The sequence below is a fragment of the Anoplopoma fimbria genome, chromosome 5 (assembly GCF_027596085.1).
Source record: "Anoplopoma fimbria isolate UVic2021 breed Golden Eagle Sablefish chromosome 5, Afim_UVic_2022, whole genome shotgun sequence".
NCBI classification, from domain to species: domain Eukaryota; kingdom Metazoa; phylum Chordata; class Actinopteri; order Perciformes; family Anoplopomatidae; genus Anoplopoma; species Anoplopoma fimbria.
The window spans coordinates 8,110,897-8,137,425 of NC_072453.1; the positions used below are offsets into that span (position 1 = coordinate 8,110,897).

General features: G+C 38.6%; 1 protein-coding gene across 2 annotated transcripts in view; it reads left to right on the forward strand.

Moving 5' to 3' along the window:
- LOC129091193 (ankyrin-3-like) overlaps positions 1 to 26,529 on the forward strand; it is a 144,971-nt gene that overhangs the window by 89,961 nt on the left and 28,481 nt on the right. For both annotated transcript variants that reach the window (XM_054598712.1, XM_054598711.1), the window contains exons 17-33: positions 148 to 246; positions 1,151 to 1,348; positions 1,540 to 1,638; positions 2,531 to 2,629; positions 2,743 to 2,841; positions 3,064 to 3,159; positions 3,944 to 4,016; positions 4,394 to 4,453; positions 10,082 to 10,205; positions 14,764 to 14,866; positions 16,993 to 17,099; positions 19,650 to 19,874; positions 23,344 to 23,498; positions 24,176 to 24,387; positions 24,518 to 24,725; positions 25,507 to 25,603; positions 25,702 to 25,930. In XM_054598712.1, the coding sequence (XP_054454687.1) occupies positions 148 to 246; positions 1,151 to 1,348; positions 1,540 to 1,638; positions 2,531 to 2,629; positions 2,743 to 2,841; positions 3,064 to 3,159; positions 3,944 to 4,016; positions 4,394 to 4,453; positions 10,082 to 10,205; positions 14,764 to 14,866; positions 16,993 to 17,099; positions 19,650 to 19,874; positions 23,344 to 23,498; positions 24,176 to 24,387; positions 24,518 to 24,725; positions 25,507 to 25,603; positions 25,702 to 25,930 (2,283 nt within the window). The remainder of the gene's footprint in view (positions 1 to 147; positions 247 to 1,150; positions 1,349 to 1,539; positions 1,639 to 2,530; positions 2,630 to 2,742; positions 2,842 to 3,063; positions 3,160 to 3,943; positions 4,017 to 4,393; positions 4,454 to 10,081; positions 10,206 to 14,763; positions 14,867 to 16,992; positions 17,100 to 19,649; positions 19,875 to 23,343; positions 23,499 to 24,175; positions 24,388 to 24,517; positions 24,726 to 25,506; positions 25,604 to 25,701; positions 25,931 to 26,529) is intronic.

The following is a 26,529-nucleotide window of genomic DNA, read 5'->3' on the forward strand; positions in this document are numbered from 1 at the left end:
GCCGATGTGTGAGAGGAAAATATGTTTTTTAGAGGAACAAATGTGTGGTTTTTTCATAGCAACACTCAAAGCTTTCACAGTCTCTTTATCACCACACTCCACTCTACTGTACGTTAACCACCTAACGATCCTTGTGTGTATGTTCAGAGTGGACTAACTCCACTGCATGTGGCAGCACACTATGATAACCAGAAGGTGGCGCTGCTCCTGCTCAACCAGGGAGCTTCACCGCATGCAGCCGCAAAGGTAAGAGTCGGTCCAAGAGAGTTAAATTGAATGTTCCTCAATGCACTGATGCACCAAAACCTCTCTCTCTCTCTCTCTCTCTCACACTCTCTATCTCACTCTTTGGCTCTGGGTGAAAGCAGGCTGACCTAGTTTCAGTCGCCCACATGCAATTACACCCTGTACTATAGCTGAGAGAAGCGTTGTGATTGGCTGGTTGGATTTCCCCCTTTTACACTCTAACAGGATCTATCCAGGAAGAGCTGCCAGTGAAATTAGTTAGGCCCCAATAGCTATTACTCTCACGGACAGTGTTTTCAGGCAATGGTCCCTAAACAAGACATGGATTTTAGCTAATGTTTTAATAGGTCTGGGACATAAAGTGAGAGAGTGTTTAAAAACCAAAAGTAATGCACATTTTAAGAGGATAAAGCTGTCTCAGAAAATGTCCAAATAAAAGAGAAAGCTGCTGCAAGACACGGCTGAAATTATTACACTTATATTACGATTTCTTTTCTATCACAATATTGCAACTTTATGCAAAATTCTGTGTAAGATCCTCAGATTTATAGTAGATTAACTGATTGTCTTTATTGCACTTTTCTTTGAATAAATAATTGAAATAAATAATATATAAAGCTACAGAAGTGTAGCTTAGTTCACCTAATTTCTTATTTAATGTATCTACACAAAGTAGCCAAAATTGGTGAAATAAAAAGAAAAATGTAAATGCAGATAACAGATATTACTTTATAAATGAAGCAAGTGTTATTTAATTTAAATTTAAACAAAATTGAGATTCAGAATATTCTGTATTTTTTCATAATTAAATTCTATTTCTGACTTTTAGCTGAATGCAAGCGGTGTAAGAAAATGAAAATAACATGATAAAATAAAACAATCCTCTCTCTTTCTCTGCACCCAGAACGGTTACACACCGCTCCACATCGCCGCTAAGAAGAACCAGATGGAGATCACCACCACCTTACTGGAGTACGGCGCCTCCACCAACACCGTGACGCGTCAGGGCATCACTCCTCTGCACCTCGCCTCTCAGGAAGGAAACATGGACATCGTGACGCTGCTGCTGGCTCGAGACGCTCCCATAAACATGGGCAATAAGGTACCAGAACTCTATGCATGTGTGTTTGTGTATTCTATTGACTTTCAATGGCCTCTTTATCCACGATTCTGTTATTTTGCCAATTATATGTACAGTTTCTGTTATTGATGTAACAACTTCTATTCTGTTTGCACATCTTCTCTCTATCTATATATTTAACTCTGTCTGTTTATTTAACTGTGTGTCCTCAGTCCGGTCTGACTCCACTCCACCTGGCTGCCCAAGAGGATAAAGTCAACGTTGCTGAGGTCTTAGTCAACCAGGGAGCCACCATAGACCCCGAGACCAAGGTAATAACACTAGTGTCTTCTCGCACTAATGTTCATTTATCAAGCAAAAATGGCAATTATTCACTGGTTCCAGCTTCTCAAATGTGATGATTTGCTGCATTTATCTGTTTTATACTATTATAAATTGAATATCTTTGGGTTTGGGACTGTTGGCTGCACAAAACCAGTAATATGAGTCTGTCGCCCCATGGGTCCATCCAAATACCAACACTTGCATCTAGTAGCATGAACAGTATGTCTAGAAACATTGTTATTATTATCTTTGAATGTTTTCTGTCAAATTTCAAAAGACAGGACATATTTCAAATTTTTGTAAAGAAATAATATTATATTAAATAGTTTCTTGAACTTGAAAAATCCAATATATACAACAAAAGAAAGATGGATAAAATTTAGTAAAAACAAAAAGCTGTCTGTCTGTCACCCTGCAGTTGGATAGATGAATATATGGTGATAGAGAGGTTCCATCTGGATCCAATTCCGAGGGTTCTACCTTAAAAAAACAGTTATACCTAGAACAATCAATGAAAGGTACCACCCACAGGCTCTCTATAAGAGGTTCTACAGAGAACCCTTCTATGATGTAATGATTTCACCCAGAACCCTTTCTGTTCTCTCCTGAACCTTCCCACTTTCTAAGGGTGCTATGAAGATCCCAGCCAGTAGGTCCCATCGAGAGCCCTATAATATTCCAAGGATTTTCATCTAGAACCCAATCAGGGGGTTCTAAAACAGAACCCTTAGTCAAAAAAATTGTTATTCAGAAGCAAATTTGAACCTTTTAAATTACATGTTTTAAGCAGGCAAAGAATAGACAACACTATCACCGATAACCCGGATAATCATCTCCTTGCTGATCACATTTTTCCTAATAATTTTTCTGTATCATCAGCTGGGATACACTCCTCTCCATGTGGCCTGTCACTATGGCAACGTGAAGATGGTCAACTTCCTGCTGAAGAATCAGGCGAAGGTCAACGCTAAGACCAAGGTAACCATTTAGTGTGTATATATGTAACTCTTTCTCTTTTATTTCAGGGAAGAAGAGATTTGAATTCCACATTAATGTAAACCTTCCTCTCTCTCTCTTTCCCTCCCCTGCAGAACGGATACACACCTCTCCATCAGGCTGCACAGCAGGGACACACACACATCATCAACTTGCTGCTGCATCATGGAGCATCGCCCAACGAACTCACAGCTGTTAGTACACACACACACACACAATTAATTCTGACTTATGAGCTTTTTAACAGCAAATTCTACCAAACGTATCAGATATACTCGTGTCTGCACAGTGAATGAGATGTTAAATAGCTTTAATGATTATCGTTTTAGTGCTGCCTCTAGCGCTTGATATTTTCGATTTCTTGATACTGTTTCAAATCAATCACTTTCCTCTATTGTCATTATTTTTTTGTCCAGAATGGGAACAGCGCTCTGTCCATCGCCAGGAGGCTCGGCTACATCTCTGTGGTTGACACACTCAAAGTGGTCACAGAGGAAACTCTGACCACTCAGGTGAGAATGTGTTTCATTAAATGTATTGTTTCCAAATCCTTCCTTTTTGTGATTTACAGTAATAAGAGGCATAATTGTTTTAACATAGTGAACTCTATCGATAAATGCCCAAACAGCAGCCATTTACAAACCCTCCAGTCTGCTGCTGAATTTCTCTCTTTGGTAGAAAAAACATACTAATTTATTGCAGTCGGCTGTCCTTTGTCATATTTTATTTTATTCTGAATTAAAGTGGTATCATTAATACTCAAGACTTCCTGCAGAAATGTGTCACAATAAAAGCCTTCCTGTGGCATTATACCTCCCTTTTCTGTTTGCTTTTAATGTGAAACATCTGCAGTAAGGGTTAGGTTTTCATTCACTTTCAAAAATAAATGCAAAGTAGAATTTTTTATTTTAAATGTATTTTATCATGTTTTAGAGGAGACTGTATTTTAGCAGAAACACTGATATGACCCACTATTTAATTGCAGTCAGTTCTACTTTACCATTTTTTCATTTTAAGTTAAAATGATGTCAATGATACTCAAGACTTCCTGTAACAATGTTTCACATTAAAAGCCTTCAAGTTGCTCAAAGGGACCAATCTGGCTATTTCCTGCTAGATTTTTTATGTGAAACATCTGCAGGAAGGCTTGAATTTGAATTTCATTGTAGCTCAACGTCTATTAAAAAAAACTGCAATTGGAAGTAAGGAATGAAAAACTGCTTAACATTATAAGAATAACTGTTTTGATTTAAGACTACTCTGTCACAACTGACTTTCTGTGTCTCTGTCGGACAGACTGTGATAGAGAAGCACAAGATGAACGTTCCAGAGACCATGAACGAGGTGCTGGACATGTCAGACGATGAAGGTAAGGGTTCACTTTACACCTTAGTGATGTTTAAATCTGTATCACTTTAAATAAACAGATTTCCCCGTACAACCTGACCTCAGTCACAAAATCCGGGCTGGACGGCAAAAGTCTTTAAAATCCCAGGTTGAGTCATATTTGGCAAAAGTAGTTCCCAGTGCTGGTCTGTTTGGTTGCCAAATTTCCCCACTGTTGTTATGGAAACAGTTATTTTGTTGTTGTTGTTGAGTAGTAATTCAGGTGACAAAGCCAACATTTCTCTTCCATCTTTAACTTATCTCATTATATTTCTTCATTTGACATTTAAGCTACATTTTTCCATATTTTTTGTTTCCTTTTTTTTTTCTCTAACCTTCTCCTCCATCCCAATCACACAGTCTTTAGAGGCAATGTCCCCGAAATGATCACAGAGGACTATATATCTGATGTGGAAGAAGGTATTTTCCATTTTATATTCATTTTAATTTTCTTCTTTAAATCTTCACTTCTTCTTTCATACCTCTTTCTGTATGTCATCTGTTTTTAATATTTACAATCTCTTGTTTCTGTTTGGTGTCAAGATTTATATGTGCTTTATTTAATGGAAAGTAGTAAAAAATACCCTGATGGAGATATGTTCTAGTAAAGGGTTCTCCATCTTTGTTATTTTAGTCACAGGTTCTGTATATGTGAGATACTCGCTTCTGTACCTTTAGCTGCTTCGACTCTCTCATGCTGTGTTGTTGTAAAGCCGCCAGTATTTTTAATGCATCTAAACGCAGGGAATATGCCCCTTTTTTCCACTCCTGGTTGCCATGTCAACTGTGACAGATTTCTTTCAAGCTGTGGAGTAGACGGCACACACACACACACACTCGAATCCTTTGTCTTCAGAGGGCTTGTCAGTGACGCTTCCATTGTAGTTTCACACATTCGGGGCCAAAAGCAAACACGGTGTCAGCTGCTTGTGTATGTGTGTATGTGTGTGTGTGTGTGTGTGTGTGTGTGTGTGTGTGTGTGTGTGTGTGTGTGTGTGTGTGTGTGTGTGTGTGTGTGTGTGTGTGTGTGTGTGTGTGTGTGTGTGTGTGTGTGTGTGTGTGTGTGTGTGTGTGTTTACTTTGTGTCTCTCTTGGTCTCTAGTGTGACTGAAAAGCGGCTGAACTTGAACTTTACACTGACTTTCTCTTATGAGATTGGTGGAGAGGGGGAAAGAAAACAACTAGAAAATGATATATTGAGATTTTTCAATCAATAATTTCTGCCCTCTGGTGTTTTTGTCAAAGCGTCTGCATTGAGGGTAAAGAATGGTCACCTCTCAGCTGTAGGTTAACACATGTTTTATGATGTCTGAACAGAAATCTATTTTTCTGAAACGTCTATTTTCCCACAATGGTTAAATATGAGCCGATATCATGCAACAAAGAGATTGAGTTGTTCCATAGAGGCATCTTCTGCTGCTGTCCTTTATATTTAACACAATTTCTTAAAATACCTTCCGGCTTTAATCGGGTCAGGTTTGCTTTGGGACAAATTCTCTGTGTTTTACAAAAAAGAATATGAAAGCAGACCTCATTGTCTTTGATATGGCAGTTTTGGGTTGTGCTGAACATTTGGTAGGAGAAGGCGCATGTCGAAGATTACGCACAAATGTCTGTTACTGCACTGAAAAGACGTTAGCTTGTAATACATTTTTAGATATATTCTTTACGGTGGAAATTAGGGTTTGTTATCTGGGTCGGGCTCAAAACTGCTGTGGTGGTTCGGGGTTGGTTTGTTTTTGTACGGAAACTATGCAGGTTCATGTAGGGTCGTGACATATTTCACAGCTCTAATATATATATATAGATAGATATGCAATATTATGTAACATACAGTAGGTCTCTAGATAGAATGGCCTGTACAGGATGTTATGAATTCCAGGTCTGTCCCATTAATTATGGCTCTTGGCTCTGAATATGTTGTGTGTTCATGTTTGTAGTGAACCAAACTTGCAGTAGATGTGTAGAAAGCAGAAAACAGGATAAGAAAAAAGTAGATATTCTAAAGGGGTGGAAAAATGGTTGAAGGTGTATTTGTGCTTCATTTGAACAGAGATGGATGTTGGAAATATCTGCATCAGCTATTCCTGTAAGTGGAAAAAACCCGATGATGACGCTGTAACTAACTCCAGTAACCTAAGTTTGAATTGGTGCAGCTGAACTAATTATTCTATATGTATATTTATGTGCATGTTTGCGAGTAGTTGTCTTTGCTTTTTTTTTTGCTTCCAGAGTCGCCATGTTTAATTTCTGATCTAAAAATATAGGAACTGTAAGCACACTAACACACACATACTCTCAATGGCTCACATACCAGCGGAGTAACAGCAATGATTAACATCTCCAATAACACACACACACACACACACACACACACACACACACACACACACACACACACACACACACACACACACACACACACACACACACACACACACACACACACACACACACACACAGTCCATGATCTAAATCAGGACGCCCAGCTAAACCCTCTGCAGTCTTTTAGAAACTGTTGTGGTCTCTCAGAAGAGTTTTTCCAGAGCTGTAAAGTTAATTAATATGTGGTCAGCTTGGATATTAAATCTGAATCATGAGATAACTTAACTATTTATACTGCAATAACATATTTACCACATGTTTAGCTGACATTTACTGCCACTTTTCCACTTGTTCCAATAATTGATTTAGTGTTTAGTAATGTCATATTTCAAGTGTTGCATTAAAGGTGAAGATCTTAAATCTGTGGTACGTTTTCATCGTTGGCCTTTCATGCCTGTCTTTGGCTTTGGCATTTAATCTTCTAAATATAGCTGCATCTAAAAAAAATAGAAGCAGGACTGTTAATAAGAAGGCAACCTACTCTTTGTGAAATGTCAATTGGTTGTCACACTTTAACTGAAATATTCTTATGATATCTTATTGATGATTTACATTTGGACTCAAGTCAGACTTTATTTGATGTTTTTTTAGCTGATTTGGAGTCATTGAGACTTGATTCCCTTAAGACCTGAGTCTCTGAATTAAAAACATTCAAGCCTCATTAGTTTTGATCATCATGGAAACATTGAATATTTAATTCTTACATTTTGTTATTCTTGTAAAAAAAACACTTTTATACAGCTTTGGACAAAAAATGTCTCCTTGATCTTCAGCATTCAGACCCCAAAGACTCACATCATAACTTGCAATTTCCTCACGAGAACTTCAGACTTGCCATCAAGGATTCAAGACTTGATTCTTGAACCCCGACAGCAAATTGATAGAGTACCCCTCTGAAAGTTTAATTTGCAAGATGGGTCAAATGAAAACTCAGTTGCAGTTTCTCTAAATGGATTCAAAGGTTAATTTGTCACATACAAAAGTAAATCTGTGTAGTGAAATGCTATGTGATGGGCTCCCAGACTGGAGTGGACAATAGGAAATAAAATAAATAAAATAAATAAAATAAATAAAATAAATAAAATAAATAAAATAAAAAAATAAATAAAATAAATAAAATAAATAAAATAAATAAAATAAATAAAATATGTCAGGAGGAAAATTTAAGATAATTCAGCTATAAATATATGTTGACAAATAAATGGACGTATACAGGTATGTCACAGGGCAGTGCATCCTGGTTGATATAAAAAAACAAACAGTAAATGGCCTCATCCAACTTCGTGAACTTCATTCAAAAATTGGCATTGATTTATTCAATATCTGCATGTTACCATGTCACCAGCTAAAATTGTATTCTGTGTCATTTTAATGCAATGTTCTGATTTGTTGGTTTGAAGACGAGGGTTGTAGCAGCTTACTCTACACACACTCTCTATTATTTGTCTTATTAAGATTTACGCTTGTAAAGCAAAACAAGCAGACAGATACTGTTATGTCATCTCCAAGATGCAAAAGAGTTATGAATTTCTGCATTCACTGCCACCTCTTGAGGTGACAGAAGTTGTTGGACAGGTGAGTTGACACACGGAATCAGCTTGAGGTCGACAGATGTCGAGATCAAGAGGGAAACAAAAACAAGGAGGATGAAGTAATCAGTGAGAATACTGACAGCAAGGAATCTGTGCTATTTAGTAGATAGAGAGATAAACAAAGCAGACGGACAGGAAGGAGACGGACAAGACAATATAAAAACCAAACAAAGCAAAAAGAGGACAAAATAAAAGAGTTAGGAAGGACGTATTCTGTAGGTAGAGTTTAGATGTTAGACAACTTAGTCTGAGTCACACACCCACTTACTATTTCTGTCCTGCAGAGAGCTCTAGGTGTCTGTCCCACACACACACACACACACACACACACACACACACACACACACTGGATAATCCTGGGTTGGTAGGCGGGAGAAAGCCGATCTGTTTGTGTGAGCGCCGGGCTGTGGAAGAGAGACAGACAGTTGTGTGTGCAGCAGAGAGAGAGAGAGACAGACAGATAGAGAGAGTTGAAGTGAAGTCGAAGGAAAAGTGAGTTCAGGGTTGCAAATCCTGCAAACTGGACTTCTGTCTGGATGAAGTGCTTTAAAGCAGGAGGTGAGTTGTGTCTCGCTTCAAGAGGAGGGTTTGAATGGGTCGGAATGTGGCAAGATGGGTTCTGTAAAGTGTGTGTGTGTGTGTGGGAGAAAGTTTCAGGGAGTGGGGGGAGGGGTGCTGCAGCAGCAGGGGGTGAGGGGACAGGAGGGTGAGGCGGGGGTCTCCGGTGCTTTGTGGTCGTTGGAATTCCTTTCCTTTATCTTCCACTCTTTTTTTTTTTCTCGTTTTCTTCGCCTGCATGCACTTGCTCCCCTCTTTAACTCCTCCTCTCCTGCTCCCAACTCTGCAGTCAGCGGTTCATCAGTAGGCTACAGGATCTACAGTAGAACTGAGAAGGCATAACATGCTGCTCTCTGTTTCACTGCTTGTCCTGTAACGTATGTTTAACCACTTTTTCTATAGCTTGAATGATTTCTTTGCTGTGATGACATAGATTTCTGCTGTGTGTTTCTATTTTTTTACATTCATTTGTGGTTATTTTATTCAGATATGAAGCTGTTGAACTGCTGTTATTGCTGTTACTGTTTGCTCTCTAAACTAACCTCACTACAGAAAGTCACTGACAGCAGCACTATCTATTGTTTGCACGCTTTGCTGTTAGCATTTGCTTGTCATTTGTGTGACTGAGACAAAAAAGACAGCAGAGACTTTTGTTTGTGTTTCGTTTTGTTGGACCAGAGCTGAAATGGAAAACAGCCTCTGGGCAGAAGCTCCATTGATCAGTCGGACTAAAAGAGCAGCACTGTTCTGCATGCATGACAAAACTAAAAGAATAATATTTGCATTCACAGAGTTTTACGCTTTAAACTGTCACACAATCTCAGATAAAGCAGATTACAGAGCTCTGCAGGGATGATGTATTTTTGTATGCCAACCCCAGAAGTTAGCATTGCAATGGTTCTTTTTTGATTATTGCAGAAAATGATCTTTGTGACAAACAAGCATTTTGGATACTTACAAGTTTTGTTCATCAAGATAATCGTCACAAATGAAAACCACTTTTATGATTTTGAAAGCAATCAACAGAAGCTAACGTTAGGCTATAAAGGAACTACACCACGGTCACATGACTTCACGTCACCACCTCTAAGTTAAAGGTGGACTAGTCGGCGTGATGAAGTTTTGTAGCCTCGTTTAGCCCCTTTTCAGCAATCGCCTTTTTAAAGACACGTAAAAGCTTCAAAATTGAGATTTATAAACATATAAATCTCACTCTGTATATTTAAACAAAACGTTAAAATCTCTTCAGCTTGTTTTAACCCCAGACCTTATTTCAGGCATCTAAAACCCATTTAAAAAAACAATTCAATTCAAGACGAAGGAGCTGAATGTGCAAAAATGCTGACTCATTTCTCGGTTTTAGGATTCATTCCTCTTATTGACTTTATTCATTCTCTTTCATCAACACTCCAGAGTAGTTTAACTGGCCACACACTGGCAGAAAACCATGAAAAAAGATGGAAATTCAAAGTCTAACCTATCCCACTTTTCCTGCATGTTTTCAACCTTGTAGGTGACGATGCGATGACGGGGGACACGGACAAATATCTGGCCCCCCAGGACCTGAGGGAGCTGGGAGACGACTCGCTCCCTCAGGAGGGCTACATGGGCTTCAGCGTGGGCGCTCGGTCACAGAGGTGAGACACACTATGACACTATAACCCCCACAGTGGATGATCAGTAATATGACTAATACAGAATTTAGATAGAAGTCGTTAAATAAATTACAGCTGTCACAAAACGAGAGGATTGTTGATGTGTAAAGGTGTTTTAAACGGCAAAATTTCAAATAAACCATCTTGACAGTTGTAGAGAACAGAGAGCCAAGGAGTTCGAAATGGAGGAAGCTATTGTTGCTCGTTAGCTGTGATACATCAACGACTTTTAACCTTTTGTTGGAGATCCAAAGAGGACTTGTTTGAAGACAGTTATAAGACATTTTAAATATGTGCTTATTTCTAGTCTCGTTAGCAACAGTAGCAAATAGCCCTGCAAGAAATATACAACATCACCAAGCTTCTACAACCTCATAATTAACAAAAACACGTATAGTTGTGGTTGGATTCCTCCTTAAAAATTGGTGTGAAAAGAAATCGCTCATAATGCGGTACAAAACAGGAAATTGCTCCACAGCTCTTCTTGTTCAAAAAGAGAGAAAACCTTTAACCAAAGAAGCAAAGTGAGATCTTAGACAGGAAGTGACAGGGTTTATAGAAATTGTCTTATTTTAATTGCAGGCATGTGTTAGGCATTTCCAAGTGTTATCGTTTGTTTATGGTAATTGCAATTCACCAAGGTTTCCATAATTTCATAGAAGTATAGATGTCTTTTTTCAAAGCTTAATTAAGTAATTTCCACATAATTCTGACCCCCGACACAGATTTTTCTCTCCCCAGCGGGAGGTCGTAGTTCGTTTTCTGTGGCGTGTTGAACCTCTTTGCTCACACCGAATTATTGACACTTGTGCAACCCGCCCCAGAGGGAGGGGGGTTATTGAATATCTGAGCAGTGACACACACGGACATTGAGCCACAGGAAATTAGAAACATGTTCGATTCCATGGCCTTGAGCCCTGGGTTACATCAACACACTCTGTTTGAGTGGGGGGGTGGGATGTCGGGGTCTGTGAGTGTGTGAATCGGTTTAACAAATTTGGTGGTCTGATGTTGGAACGGGTTCAAATCACTTCCAGTTCAGTCAATTTAGGAAGTGAATTATCTACAAAATCAGTATTACGGAGTTGAAAGAAAGTTGAATTAATGTTATGTATTTTGTTTGTTCTTTTTTTCATTATTCTAAAACTTTTTAGCGCTGTTGATACATTCCTATGCCTACCTAATATGAAGTTGTGACGTCGGAGGAGCCGCTTGGTTCTGAGATAGTTTTGTCCCGTTTTAAATTAACGTTTAAAGTTTTATTTTATTGATAATCTTTCTCTTCCACAACATAAAAACACTGGACAATTTAATGATACTATAGGTTTTATTTTATGGCCATCAGATGTAATTATTTCTTCAAATTCCCTAAGAAATTTTGGATATCTGAGTGCTCTAAATACTACAATACCCATACTGCCTCAGCTGCTGTTGCTATGGCGAAGAAGCCAGCTAGAGGCATGGAATAGATACGTAGCAAGTCCAGATCATTTCATGGATGCTGAACTCATCCAGCATTGAGTGTAATCCTGACATTAGCTGCACAAGCTGTATGATTTTAAGATCTGTGGCTGGATGTCTCTTACTGAAATGCTTCTTGGGAGTTGTAGTTAACTTTTTACCTTAAAGCTGCACTAATCAACATTTTAATACCAACAATGGATCAAAATATTATGTGTAACGTGAAAAGGGATTCTCATAGTGACAAACCCACAGAGATTTACCACCCAACCCTGCAGTTCCTCTCAGCTCTATGGAGTTTTTTGTGCGTCTTTTAGCTCATTGTTTTGGTTTTAAGGCTCACAACTTTACTGTTTTGTTTCTGTTTCAACAGTTCCAGCTGCAACAGGCAGCTTTTTTCAGTACAAACAACTCTAAGAAACTCACTGTGCTCAGTACCCAACTGCAGACAGACAGATTTAACAACTAGGTGGTGTACATACAGTACAGTAGTATAATTTAGGAAGGGGTGGAGAACAAAAACAGAGCTAAAAATAGAGTAAATGTTGGACTATTAATTAGGTAGACAGAAACATAGCATATTTAAATTCTGCACACACATACTTGTACTTATGAGTGTTTAGTGAATAAATCAGATGTATTTTTAATGCTCTTTATTTGTTCTGATGTTTAAAACAACAGTTTCATAGCCATCCACCCTCAAAAGTGCCAAAGGTGTCACATGCAGTAATATATGCATAAATTTGACAGAGATTGTTACATCTGGAACCCTTGATGCCTGAAATAACTCCTCCCTTTTCAAAACCCTGTAATGAGTCCCTATAATTAGTGTACATGTGGGGTCCCTGGGATGAAGACGCTCTGTTGTTAGTCCGAAAATTTAGAGTTTAGGCTAATTAGTTATATATATATACAGACAGACAGTCAGCCTCTGTCATCCTTCTTCCAGCCTGTTTTTCTCCTCTCTGCATCTCTTCCCTCCTCTGTTTGTTCATGATCTTTTGATCTTTTATTCTCTCCTCGTGTCCGTTCTTAATGTTAGTCCCAAAGTCAGGTAAGGCTGAAGGCATGAATAGGCCCCTCCCCCTCCACCCCCACCCCATTTCACCCCTTTCCCTCCCCCTTAACCCCCCAGACTCAAGTCTCTACCTTGTGGTCCGATGTAATACATATTTACTGTGTATGTTTGACTACTAACGTGATGATTTTGGCCATTTTATTTTATGTTTTTTAACACTTTTGACTGCTGACATCAGGCGTGTGTTTTGTCCCGTGGTTCTTTATGTCTGACTTTCAGTTAAAAACAGTTCTGCTGTGTTTCCTGCTTGTGAGAGAACAGCCTGTTTTGTTTTTTGCTTTGGTGTTTGACTGTGGTTTCTTGTATCATTAATGCCGGGGTCTTTGTGGTTTAGCCACAAAGGTGGAGCTTTGCATCATTTTGGTTTCCGTGTGGAGTTTTTCTTCATCGAGCTTCCAGGGACCTGAACTGATATTTATCTAAAGGCAAAAGCTTTTGCCTTCATCAGTTTAGTGTCACGTAATGGACAGTGCAGAATAATCTCACTGTATGTCATCTTCAGAAAGATATGTACATTTCAAACAAAAATGTACATTAAAAGGCACATTTAAATTGATTTATAGGCAAAAATACATGTTCATCAGACCTGATGGGATTTATGTTTAGCCAACAACATTTATATCCTTTCAAAGTATCATAAATTAATCTAAGTTTGTGCTACTAACTCATTTAATTTATTATTATAATTTTAATAATTTTTTGCATGTAGTAGATTTGTAGTAGATTTGTTACGAAAATATATTTGTCCAGCAAGTTTTAGATTACAACTATTACTTTTAAAAGTCTTATGTATCTTGTATGTATTTTAAAGCTTCCATAATAATGAAATATGCTTTTCTCCAAAGTGAGATAAAACCAGGATCACTGAGCTTCATTTCTCTGTAAAGATCTTGTTGTAAAATGAGGAAGACAGATTTGAATGACATGATAAAGTTATTTTTTGTGTTTGCTCAACGTAAGAAGACAACAAGAATATTATCTCATTATCACTGGACAATAACCCTGTTATCACAAGGAAATAACTCTATCATCCCAAGATAAGAAAATACTTTTGCAATCTTCAGATTTCAAAAAATATAAATCGCAACGCAGGCCTTTTTCTGCTTTCATAGATTCATCATCTCAGAATCAGAGTTGTGTGTTTTCCATGTTTCTCTACAGAGCAGCTCCTCTGAACAGCAGCTAATTGGTTCACACAGGTTTACTCGTGTCGAGCAAATAGCAGCGCTGTTGTAAATGAGGCTGAGATGTTGCAGGCAAACATTCATCACATGTCACTGCTCAGGAATGCTCTCTATTTGCCTCATAAAAGTCTCTCTGAAACAAACAAACATCACGCCGTAATGCACTGACAATCGGGACAGAAATGTAAACTTTTTCATCATGAAGCCAAAACCAGCTTCCTGTTGCTGTTTCCATTGTCCGATCATATAGCAGTCCACTTCATAAGCTACTCTGCTTCCCTCAGGCTTTTAGGGCATTTGAATTGTGTGCTGGCATGGTGTGAATAGCCCGGTCACCGAGACTAAAGGGGCTAAAACCCACAACAAACCCACGTTTAACAAACCCACCGTTTTTTGTTTTTTTTTGCCCTGCACATTCACCGTCCAAGAGGTATTATTTTGAAAATCAGCAAACTTTAACGACTTCATTTGCATCTGGCGTTCTACAGAGTTTAGATTGTTTTTTTTATTTTTGTTGCCTCAGACACATTAGTACCCTTTGCACACCGATCACTTGGTTTTGTTTTGGAAACACTTGAATTCCCTCTTCAGGAGCATTCTTTCTTTCCTTGTTGGTTGTTGTTGTCACTGGTGGCATCTACAGTCGGGTTCCTGGAAGCTGCATGCATTTAATGTGTTTATGTTTGTTTTTTCTGTTCACTTTCACCCCCCCCCTTACACCCACCCCTCCTCCTCCTCCCAACTCCTCCACCTTCCCCTCCTCATCATTGTGACTGTTGTCTTGGTAATCCGTGACTACTACGGCAACCACACCAAGCCTGCGTTCCTTCAGTTCTGATAGGTCCAACACGCTGAACCGGAGCTCGTTCACGCGGGACAGCATGATGATCGAGGAGATGCTGGCACCCAATAAGGAGATGGTACGTAGCAGGTGTACTTTCTTGTTGTATTTCTGTCTCTCTCCGTCAGTAATCCACACTTAAATGACTTCACAAGAGACACAGTTCTGTCTCCAATGTGCCGAGCTGTCTTTTGAGCTGTGCCAAAAGTCAGGCTATGCACCAATCCTCTTACACCTGAGGCGGTGTTGACATAAAGACGACCAATCCCGTTACATTTAGCTAAAGAGGAACTGAGATAGGTGCTGCTATGTAAGAGGGATTATTGTCACGGGCCACTTGTTATATAGGGTGCAGGAAAAATGGCTCTTAAGGTAAGGAGGGGAATTCAGGTGAAACTTTGTTGAGCAAAAAGACACAACACAACTGCCATTGGTAGACTTTTACATCTTTGTTATATTAAATGACATAACAAAGATTTATCTGTGCTGGAAAACGTGTTTACAAGCATCAGAATGGAAATTAATTTGTTCTCATCTTCTCATTAGTTTGAGATTAGTAGTAATCTTAGTTAAATTTAAGCTTAAAATAAGTTCCTGTGATTGTTTGATACGTCCAACTTCCTTCCCGCCAACAGTACACGGTCTCTCTTCCATTTTAAACTACGTCACATGCTCTGTGCGTAGCAAATTCACATGGATACGTTTACATTGAAATCAGTATAGACTACATGCCGAGCAAAAAAGAAGAAAGCCGTCCTTATTGCACCGGAAATTACCATTTTTTTTTGTTTCTTTTATACTCCAATTGGTGAGAGTGGGCTGACTAAATTAAGTTTAATATGTAAAAATCTGTGGCGTGCCCCTTTAAGCTCGACCACAAACGCCTCTGAGAAATGAATATATGGAATAACAATACGACAGAGAACTTAAACCCTTTTGTCAGGAGGAGTCTTCAAATGTGCATCAGTGCTGCATGCAGTTGATTTTGATCAGATATTTGAATGTAACATCTGCTAAATAACAGCTGGTCTCCTCTCACGCTGCTCCAGATGCTCTGTAAGGAAAGGTCTTTCATTGTAGAGCAACGCAATAAGGTAGATGTGAGAATATGTCATTCAATATTTTCATTTATATATATGTAGTATAATATTATTTTTTCTGTTCAGTTATGCCAACATCAGTTGTTACCATGCACAGCTCATCTCATAGCATGTATATATTTATAATTTTCTCTTCATTGTTGTTGATTAATATCAGATCCTTTCTTATTAATTGTGGGATTTATTATGAGTTCTTTATTTTTACAACACTGCATGTACAGTGTCAGTATAGCAAGTGTTTTGTTCTCATTAACATGTCTTCTTTAAAATAATTCTTAACTTTTATAATTAGGTGTTGAACCTTTTTTAAACATTTGAACTATTATTTTGGATGGAACACATAATTCTGCTAATGTCAATATTTCTGTTAATTTCAGAGCCTCTCTGGAATAGAAATATTGCATATATAGATAGTTTTATGCAAAACCATGTGAGAAAACACCAGAATACAATATGTGTTTGCATTTATTCACTTTGTACATCTGATGTTGGTTTCTGTCTTTAAAACCATCCATAAAACTGGAATTTATCACTTAAAAATCAACAATTCTGTTTATTTTTTGATTTTATTTCACATTATCCTGAATTTATTGATTATATTACTAAATGCTGGTGTCTGACTGACATTTTTACACCTCCAGATTGGATTTTTTGTTAATGACAGCTGCCGTAGTCGCCCATGTGTAGAAATAATTTCTTGACTCCGCCATAAATCCTGGTATTGAAGCCATCCTTCCACAGAGGTGATGTCATCTTGACATATCATAGCTCACTGCTGACCGTTAAAGACAAACATTGCAACCCCTGAACAGATTTATGTGTCAGTTCTTGTCTGGAGGACATTCCATAAATTTCAGCCATCTTTTTATGGCCAGATTTTGACATATTTTTATGAGACACAAGTGTTTAGATCTCATCAACACAGGCTGCATTTTCTTCATTGTTTCTCTTTTCCTTGGTTATTTAAGTGCATGTCTCCATGAAAAAAGCTGAAAATTGTGATATAATTTCTTCCCTTTATTTACTTTATATCAAACACCCATTCAGATTTTGTTATTTCTCTCCTTTCCTCTTCTGCACAATGACCTTGTTGTCTCCTCCACAGCATTTGGCGGTTGCTAAGGACTTTGACAACGAGTCTCTGAGGAGATACAGCTGGACTGCAGATGCTCTGGATAATGTCAACCTGGTCTCCTCTCCAGTACACTCTGGGTAAGCACAGATGAATGGATAAGAAAGGACACAAGAAATATGCCTGTCCTTGTTTTCACCTATCTGTTATAAATCCTCTGTCTGTCTTCCCTTCTCATTTTCTTTCCCCCTTTGAGAAAACGTCTCATACCTGCAGCGGTTTCTCTTCACCGTCTCTGATTGTCTGTTCTTTATTGTAAAACAAATCTGTGAGCAAAATTTACATTTCCTTCATTTCTGAAACCAGTGCTCACCTGATGCTGAAGGTTCAGGTAAAATCATTGGCCTCACAGCAGCAGATCCACATGTGACTCATCGAACTGCAGAAATGAAGGAGCTGTAATTTAAAGCAAAAGTTTGACATTGTCGGAAAATACGCTAATTCGCATTCTGGCGGACAGTTGGATAAAAAGACTCAGAATCAGAAGCTGTTTATTGCAGAGTACGTTACACATACAAGGAAATAGGTGATTGATTGGTGGGTAACAGTAAACACAATGCAATAATATTGGACATAATTAAAAAAAACAGGCAGGAGATGGTTAGCTTAGCTTAGCATGAATACTTGAAAGAGGGTCGAAACAGCTACCCTTGCTAAGATCTGCCCATCAACACGTCTAAAGCTATATTTCCATATAAAAATGGAAGTTTAAATACAACAATTCCAGTAGCTTTAAATTAACCAACAGAGATGAGAGTGCTATCGACTCCTTTCACGCTTGTGGTTCACTTCCTGTTCACACTGACTTTTTACAAATATGAAGTTAGCCAGACTGACAGGTAGCTCGTTAATTAGACAGTTTTGGCGATTACAAATTCTGTGACTCACAGAAGTTTATGTTTCTCATGTGAATATTTATGTACTTTGATTTCACAAGTTATGTTAATGAACAGACAAAGTACATAAAGTCGGATATAAATACAGAAGTTTTAACTGCTTTTCCCCTAAAAAGAATACAGAATACATGCGCTGACTTGCAAACCTGTTGATTTGTATAAAAGGTTATACACATGGACTTTTCCAGAGAAATAGATTGCTTTCTGTACAGATTTCCCAATCAGCTGATGGATTTATTACTAGTTAAGCTTTTGAATTCAAGCTGAAATCATATATCTGCTATCATATAATCATGTGGTTGCTTTGTTTGCCTTTACACCATAAACAAACCACACTACAGTGCACTTGGGAGTGAACTGGCACAGTCATTTTGCGGTCTCGATTCGGTTGTTGGAGCCATATACACTGGGCAAACAGACCTGAGTTAATTTCAACCAAACCAAACTGGTTAGTCCTGAAACCATCCTAACTCTCAGCCAGAAAGCGAATAAGTGAATATCTCCCAAAAATGTTGAGCTAACCTTTAAAGGGCTCCTTGGTGATCGTCTCCTCAGTGGCATTCTCCTATGACAAAGCTCTGTTGTTGACCTTTCACCCCTGCGTTGCTTTGTCGTCCATCCTACAGTTTTTCCTCTCCGCTCCCGCAGTACGACAGCAGGTGATTGACTGTGATTGGTCGCCCTCTCTTTTTCACCACCTCTACCTTGTTTTGTGGCCGACACCCCTCCCTCCCCTTCTCCGTTCACTCATAACATCCGTGTTTGCTCTCCTCACACATGAAACTATGATGTTACAGATTTGGATTTTTTTTCGTGTTTATTCCTCATTGTTTGGAGGAAATATTTGCGAGTTTCTTAACATATCTAAATGAGTTTGTGGTCAGAATGTGACTTTTTACAGCTGAATTGAACTGTTTTTAAATGATTATTTAACCTGTTCTAGATAGATTTAATGCAACTACAGATAACATGTGTGTAAGTTCATGTATTTCAAAGTCTGTGAGTGAGTCTTTACATTTGCTTTAGACTTAAACCAAACTTTTCAAAGGATAAGTTTATGCAAAAAGGACATACCATTTGTTCAAAAGCATTTTTACTAACATGACATTTCATTCACCAAACTGCATGGTGTGAATCTGTGTGTGCGTGCGTGTGCGTGTGTGTGTGTGTGTGTGTGTGTGTGTGTGTGTGTGTGTGTGTGTGTGTGTGTGTGTGTGTGTGTGTGTGTGTGTGTGTTATGTGAGTTCCTTCTTTAAATCACACACAGGGCTACAATACCTTCTAATATGGATAAAACACAGGAGGCTCCTGTGTTGGCGTCTTGGCAAAATAATATCCACTAAAGAATATTCATTTTCATGCATTGTGTTGCACGAATATTTGGTGTTTTTGTAAACACCACATTTTTTGTTTTTATGTGCAGCCATAGCCAACACAGAAAACTCTTTACATTTCTTTATCTCTCCTCTTTTGCTCACACTTACTTTTTCCGTGTGTTTTGAGGAACACAGCATGAGAAGAGACTTGACCTCAACTAAAGCTCTTCTCTCTCCATCAATACTGCCGTTGAATTGATGCCTATTTTACTTTTTTTTCTATATCCTCTCCTCTTATCTCTTTTTCTCCCAACATGCTTCTCTTTCATTCACTTTTCTCTCACTGCTTTCTCTCTTTTTTTGCACTCTTTGTCTCTTCCTCCTCTCTTCCTTTCTTACTTTTCTCACTTCCCTTCAGGTTCCTGGTCAGCTTCATGGTCGACGCCCGGGGCGGCTCCATGAGAGGAAGTCGTCACAACGGCATGCGCATCATCATCCCACCCAGGAAGTGCACCGCGCCCACCAGGATCACCTGTCGACTGGTGAAGAGGCACAAACTGGCCTCGCCTCCCCCGATGGTGGAAGGAGAAGGCCTGGCCAGCCGATTGGTCGAGGTCGGCCCTGCTGGAGCTCAGTTCCTTGGGTAAGACTTTATGTTTTTTTTCTCCAAACCTCACCGATATTGTTGCTGTTCGCATAATCGCTTATTTTCCTGCACTTTTGTCTCGGTGACTTGACATCTCCTTTCCTTCCGCTTCTCGCCATCGCCATCTCCAGACATCTGCGTTGATATTATGAAAGTGTGAATGAGTGAATGTGCATGTTAAGGTGGAATACCTGCTGTTTAATATGCAGTTTTAAGTGTAATTGTTGCAGTGTGATCACCCTCGAGCATCAAGACCAGCTTTGGCAAAGTAAAGGCAGCATCACTAACAGATGTAGCAGTTTGGAGTGTGGGAAGAAGAAGTAAAAATGTGCACATATTTCAGTTTTATATATATTAAAACTGTGGCAGTTGAATGTATTAAATTACAGCGTAAATAACAACAAAATACCGCTTATGTGTCTGCATCTTTGATAAAGATGGTTTTAAATGTGATAACATTGGTGTTTATAATAGGGCTTAAAGATAATATAATTTAAATGTTTATTATTTTTCCTATATTTATCAATTAGTTTAAAGATTAATGGGTTAGTTCTGGAAAGTGGATTAATGCTAATTAAAAAAATAGATATCATGTTGTGGTAAAAGAAAAAAGATACAGATATTTGTGTTTAAGAGCAACATAAACACATAAGTAGGATTCCAAATTGGTGTGAGGCTCATCTTAAATATATTTATTGTCACAATAACCAGTGCATTAATGCATCAATAATTATAATCCAATGATATAATGTATATTATTTTGAAATGAGCCATTCTGCAAAATGAGTACTCTACTTTTTATACTTGTAGTATATTAATACTTTTGTATTTTTACTTAAGTAAGACTTTAAATAAAGAAATTATACATGTAACAGAGCATTTAAAGATGGCAGTTTTACTCCTTTTACCTTCTACCTCTGCTTAACTGAGTAGTTGCCAATGCTGATGTCACTGATGATCACTGGACAGAAGAAACAGGAATCTTATTTCTGATGCAACGCGGTGGCGTGTGCTTTTACTGACTTTGCAAGTGTGTGTGTTGTGTATGTACGTGGGTGTGTGCGTGCGTGTGTGTGTTTCATTATCTTGCGGACACAGTCAACTACATCTTCCCCGAAAGCTGCCAGCCCTTAATGAAGGCGAGAGCCTGGTTAGTCCAGTGCTACAGCTGGGACCCAGAGGAACTAGATTTGTTGGGTAGGAACCAAACATAGCATCCCCCTCCCACCTCCCTGCTCCTCCCCCCCTATGTCACAACTCCCCCGGGGGAAAACGACATGAGCGAGGCTGATTCATGCTGGTGGATTTGATTATTTTACCCATCTCTATTGATTTGTTAGGATACAGCATTACTGCTTTATGGTTGCCATGTAGTTTTGGGAAGAAATCAATGACGTTGTGAACATTTTGAAGGGAGGACAACGCTTATTACTTAGTTTCACGATGGGTCCAACACAGAAAAGAGGATCTTTTTTTTTTGCCTCAATAACATCCTGGGAAGAGCTTTTACATTTGAGATTCAATAATTCTTCCTAAAACTACACAGTATAAATTTAAATCCATTACGGTTCCTTTCCAGCCACTTCCATTTAGAGACCATTGATTTTTTTATTTTTTATTTCAGAGGCTTTCAGTGGGCCTCTGATGTCACTGAAAGTGAAGGTTTCGATGGGCTGTTTGGACTGGACTGCGCTTGTTGGGCATGAGCCTTTTCCTCCTCAAGCCGAGCATCATCCTGCTTCCCATGTCCACTGTTATTTTACTTCATCTTTTTTACGATCGTTTTTTATGTCATCCTACAATATTTTTTTGTGTAATCCGATCCAGAGACATTAGAAAAATTAATTTGGCTGAGTTATGCTGATCCATATTGTGAAACTTCAGGGCCACAGCTAAACTTAAAAGGGTTTTTGTGATTTATCACTGTAGAATCTTGATTATATTGACTTTATGTCAGAATATAATGTCTCCTCTCTGGGTACTTCAGGCTTTTCTTCATAAAAATGTCAATTGTAATACTTAAACTGCTTATAGCACTTATGAAACTAATATTCTCATAACTCTCTGTCAGACTGAATAAGCAGCAGTCAACGTTGAGGCCATTCTGTCTCCATGGCAACATAATCCAACGGCACAACCGCCATCCGACTTTGATCCGTGATTGGTTTATTGAAACACGTGACATTGCCTTCCTACTTTTGGATCAAACCAGAGCATGGAAAAAAAATCTCCCTTACAAAATAAAGATAAATAACTGTATTTATAGAAGTTGAAGAACTAAAATTATGTTTTTAAATAACTTAATATATTTTCATAGACGAATGCGGCCGGTTTGTTTAACCGCTATGTGTTGTGCTCACGAGCGCCGAGTGAAGCAGACGCACATTTATGTGCAAGCTGATTTTGGGTTTATCACGGTCGGCAGTCGCCCTCCCAGACAGGGGAAGGTATTCAGTGTTAAAACGTTATTCAATCCCAAAACACTTGTGTGAAATTGGTATATATATATATATATAAATATACATGACCATTTTTTGAACATGGTTAGAGCAGCTGATAACAGCATAGTATCAGAAATTGGAAAAGTGCTATACTAAAATGAAGGATAATTATAATAGTTTAATTTTTGTTTAATATTTAGCTAATTGTTTCTACATGTACTGGATCTCCTGGAAGCTTGCTTGGTAAAAAGTGAAATCCAATTCATAACAGTTTAATACACAATTGGAAACGCAGCAATGACGGCTTGTCTACTTCCGCTTACAACCTAGACTCATCCATGACTTTGTCAGAAAATATAGTGTGTTCATGCAGGACCTTAACACTCATAGTTAGAAGCTGGTTGAAGAAATAGCACTTTTAAGGAGAAGAATCATTTTGTGGATGATCAATGAACATAGTTCCTCTCTCTGTCCTTTTATGATCTCTACTCTGAGGGGAAAATGGTCCTTAGACTAGAGCACGTTCATCCCCCTCTATTGTGTTGCCATCACGCCTTGTTTGAATAAGGGCTGTGCAGCTTTCACTCCTCATTCCAATTCATCTTGTTTCTGTCAAATCATGCCAAAGGATGACATGCACTGTGAATGTCCCATCGAACCACAGCACGGCCACAGCTATACATCATTATGAAGCAGCACTGTCATCAGCAGAACCCAAGTTCATTCATACCTGTGCTGTGTGTTTCTGACACCGGTGTCCAGTTTCCTTGTTTATATTTCATTTTTCTATAGAATTGACAATTTGAATGAATGTCACCTTAATGATATGTCATCCATCATTTGTATTTTCAGATTTTGGTTTGCATTGGTTTTGCTAAAGTTTATTCATTTTCACGAAATTACAACTATTATTGTAATCAGAAAGAACTAATCGTAAACCTCTATTTTCTTGGTTTACCCGTTACCTGCCATTTCAGTCCTAAATGTATATGATTAATTAAGCCATACTTCATGATCTTTACCAGGCCTGTGATAGTGGAGATCCCTCATTTTGGCTCATTGCGGGGCCAGGAGAGAGAGCTGATCCTGCTGCGCAGCGAGAACGGAGAAACCTGGAAGGAGCATCTGTACGACTACAAGACCGACAACCTCAATCAGCTTCTCAGTGGGATGGATGAAGGTAAAGCACGGGTTCATTTGGTCAAGTTTGTGTGTTTAAATTGACATAATACATGCCTGGAAAAGTATTTAAAGCCAGGATTTGTAGAATTATATGTGGTTACAATCAATTATATATGACTCTGACAGCATAACATTTTCTTTGCAGAAACATTGTGTTAAGGAGCAGTAACACTTTATTATAATTGGCAATAAGGCAAGGCCAGTTTTTTATATAGCACATTTCTGCAACAAGGCAATTCAAAGGGCTTTGCATAAAACATCAAACGCATTGTGACAAATAGCAAGAAACACAGAAAGACAGGACATTCTCTTACAGTTAAAAACATTCATTAAAGAGCCAAGAGAAAATAAAAAATAAAAACAAGCCAAAATGGAACTAAATAGGAATAAAATACCAGAATAAAAAATGCAATGCATTGTATTAAATTAATAATTATTTGATTTAGTAAAAGACAGCGACAGAAAAACCTTAGAATTGCACTAGTTAAAACTAAACTAATTATTTCTTAGAGTTAGGTAAATAAAAGACAAGGTCATTAAAGCAAGTAAAGTAAGGATACTTAGCATACTTGGTAACAGTTGTACTACATACTAAGCTGTTTCTGTAGAAAGGAAAATAAATGATTTATAATTAATGTGTGATTTATATAAGTAATGTATTTTCCTTCCCTGTAGAACTTGACAGTCCTGACGAGCTGGAGAGGAAGAGAATCTGCCGCATCATCACCAAGGACTTCCCACAGTACTTTGCTGTCGTGTCTCGAATCAGGCAGGAGACCAATCAGATGGGACCAGAGGGCGGGACTCTGTGCAGCCGGAGCGTCCCATTGGTTCAGGCTTCCTTCCCTGAGGGTGCGTTAACCAAGAAGATCAAAGTTGGACTGCAGGTGAGTTCAGAGATTTGTCTTGTTTTCATTCAGAATAATTGTGAAGCTAGTTGCAATACACACAAATGTACATGTAGGTACACAAAACCTACACACATTAAACACACATCACTGATCTCTTGTCTCCCAGGCCCAGCCGGTACCCGATGACACTGTAAAGAAAATCCTCGGTAACCGAGCAACCTTCAGCCCCATCGTTACCGTGGAGCCCAGAAGAAGGAAGTTCCACAAGCCCATCACCATGACAATCCCGATCCCGCCTCTCTCAGGGGAGGGACTCACCAACGGCTACAAAGGAGACTCTACTCCATGTCTCCGCCTTCTCTGTAGCATTACGGGTGTGTTTCTGTGTGTGTGTGTGTGTGTGTGTGTGTGTGTGTGTGTGTGTGTGTGTGTGTGTGTGTGTGTGTGTGATGGCCCAATTTGAGCTCTACACCTTGAGAGTGAGGACATTTTTTGAAAGACAGATATTTCTGTGGAAAGGATGTTGAAGGATTAAGATATGTTTATAGGTTAAATTAAGGTTAAGGGTTTGGGTTGGAATAACTACAGAAATGGCATTACTGAACTACCGAAGTTACAAATAAGTCAACGTTGACTTTTAGTTTCACATGTGACACAAACAGCAGTCTCCTGGATGAAAGTCCTGTGTTTTTGAAAACACCCATCCACCCCAACTTCCTCCCTACATGGACTTTGTCGCTATTCTTTATGTGGGTTATATATGAATTCTTACTTTTTCTTGACCACAGTACGAACAGTAAATGAGAACAACCTGACCTATAATATATACCTGTTTGTATTTATGACACTTACCGTCTACCTTGCAAACATTTCTGGTTTTGAGGACATTCTTTTTTTTTCAACTCATTCATAAGCTTTATTGTTATTTTTTATTTTATTTGCACTCTATAACTTTATATCTTTCCTCCTTTTACTGCAACTGCTGTACAACAACTTCCCTCAGAATAATTGATCTTATTTTATCTTAACATAACAATAGCTGTCAGAAGAAATGTGATCATTTTGTCAAGTGTTTTTTCTTTTAAAATGTTGCTACATGTTCTCTGTATATTAGTCGTAGAAAAATAAACACTATCTTTCCTATTTGTCGACCAGGTGGTACGTCACCGGCACAGTGGGAAGACATCACTGGAACAACTCCTCTCACCTTCGTCAACGACTGCGTCTCCTTCACCACTAATGTCTCTGCCAGGTGAGACACAACGACATGCCCGTGTGTTACACTGTGGTTATTCTTAAATCTGTTCTTTTTGTCTAAAATGCTCATCGTTGTATTTGTCGTCTTTGCAGGTTCTGGTTAGCAGACTGCCACCAGATCCCAGAGACGGTGGGTCTGGCCATGCAGCTCTACAGGGAGCTCATCTGCGTTCCCTACATGGCCAAGTTTGTGGTGTTTGCCAAGACGAACGACCCCGTGGAGTCCAGACTGAGGTGCTTCTGTATGACGGACGACAAGGTGGATAAGACCCTGGAGCAGCAGGAGAACTTTGAGGAGGTGGCCAGGAGCAAAGACATAGAGGTACATGAATATTGGTTGGTTATTATATTTTCTGTGCCTGTCAGTATGTGAGGTTACCATATCAGTACTTCATTTTTTAATTACATACAACCTTTTCAAAATTATTTTAGTGATTTCCAAATTTTTCGGTCTGAAACAACTTGTGTACAAATGCTTTCCATCCTCCTTGTGAAAGCTATTATTATTAAGGTATATTATGTGGTTTTGTGTGAAAAGTATATATATAATAACTAAACTGAGTTCAATTTAACTATCGGAAAGAAAACTGGACGACAATCTTTTGTCAAATGCCTTATGGGTCGTTTATTTTCTTGTTTTTTTAAGTTCAGGTCATTTGCACAGCGAAAGAGTCTTATTTTTATTTTTATTTTTTATTTAAAATGTGTTTTAAAGTGTTAAGATGGTAATACAAGTGCCTTAAAGTGGTTGCAGCTGTACATAACGGCAACAGTAAGGAGTGTAAATGTCAGAGCTGCAGTGCCCTGAGAAAACTCCTGCAACTGTATAATTATCATGTAAATGAAGGTGCTGAGAAAAGAAACAGGAAGCTGAAAGATTTGTAGGTACAAGTGCTGTTGAGGGTTACGAGCAGCCGTGGG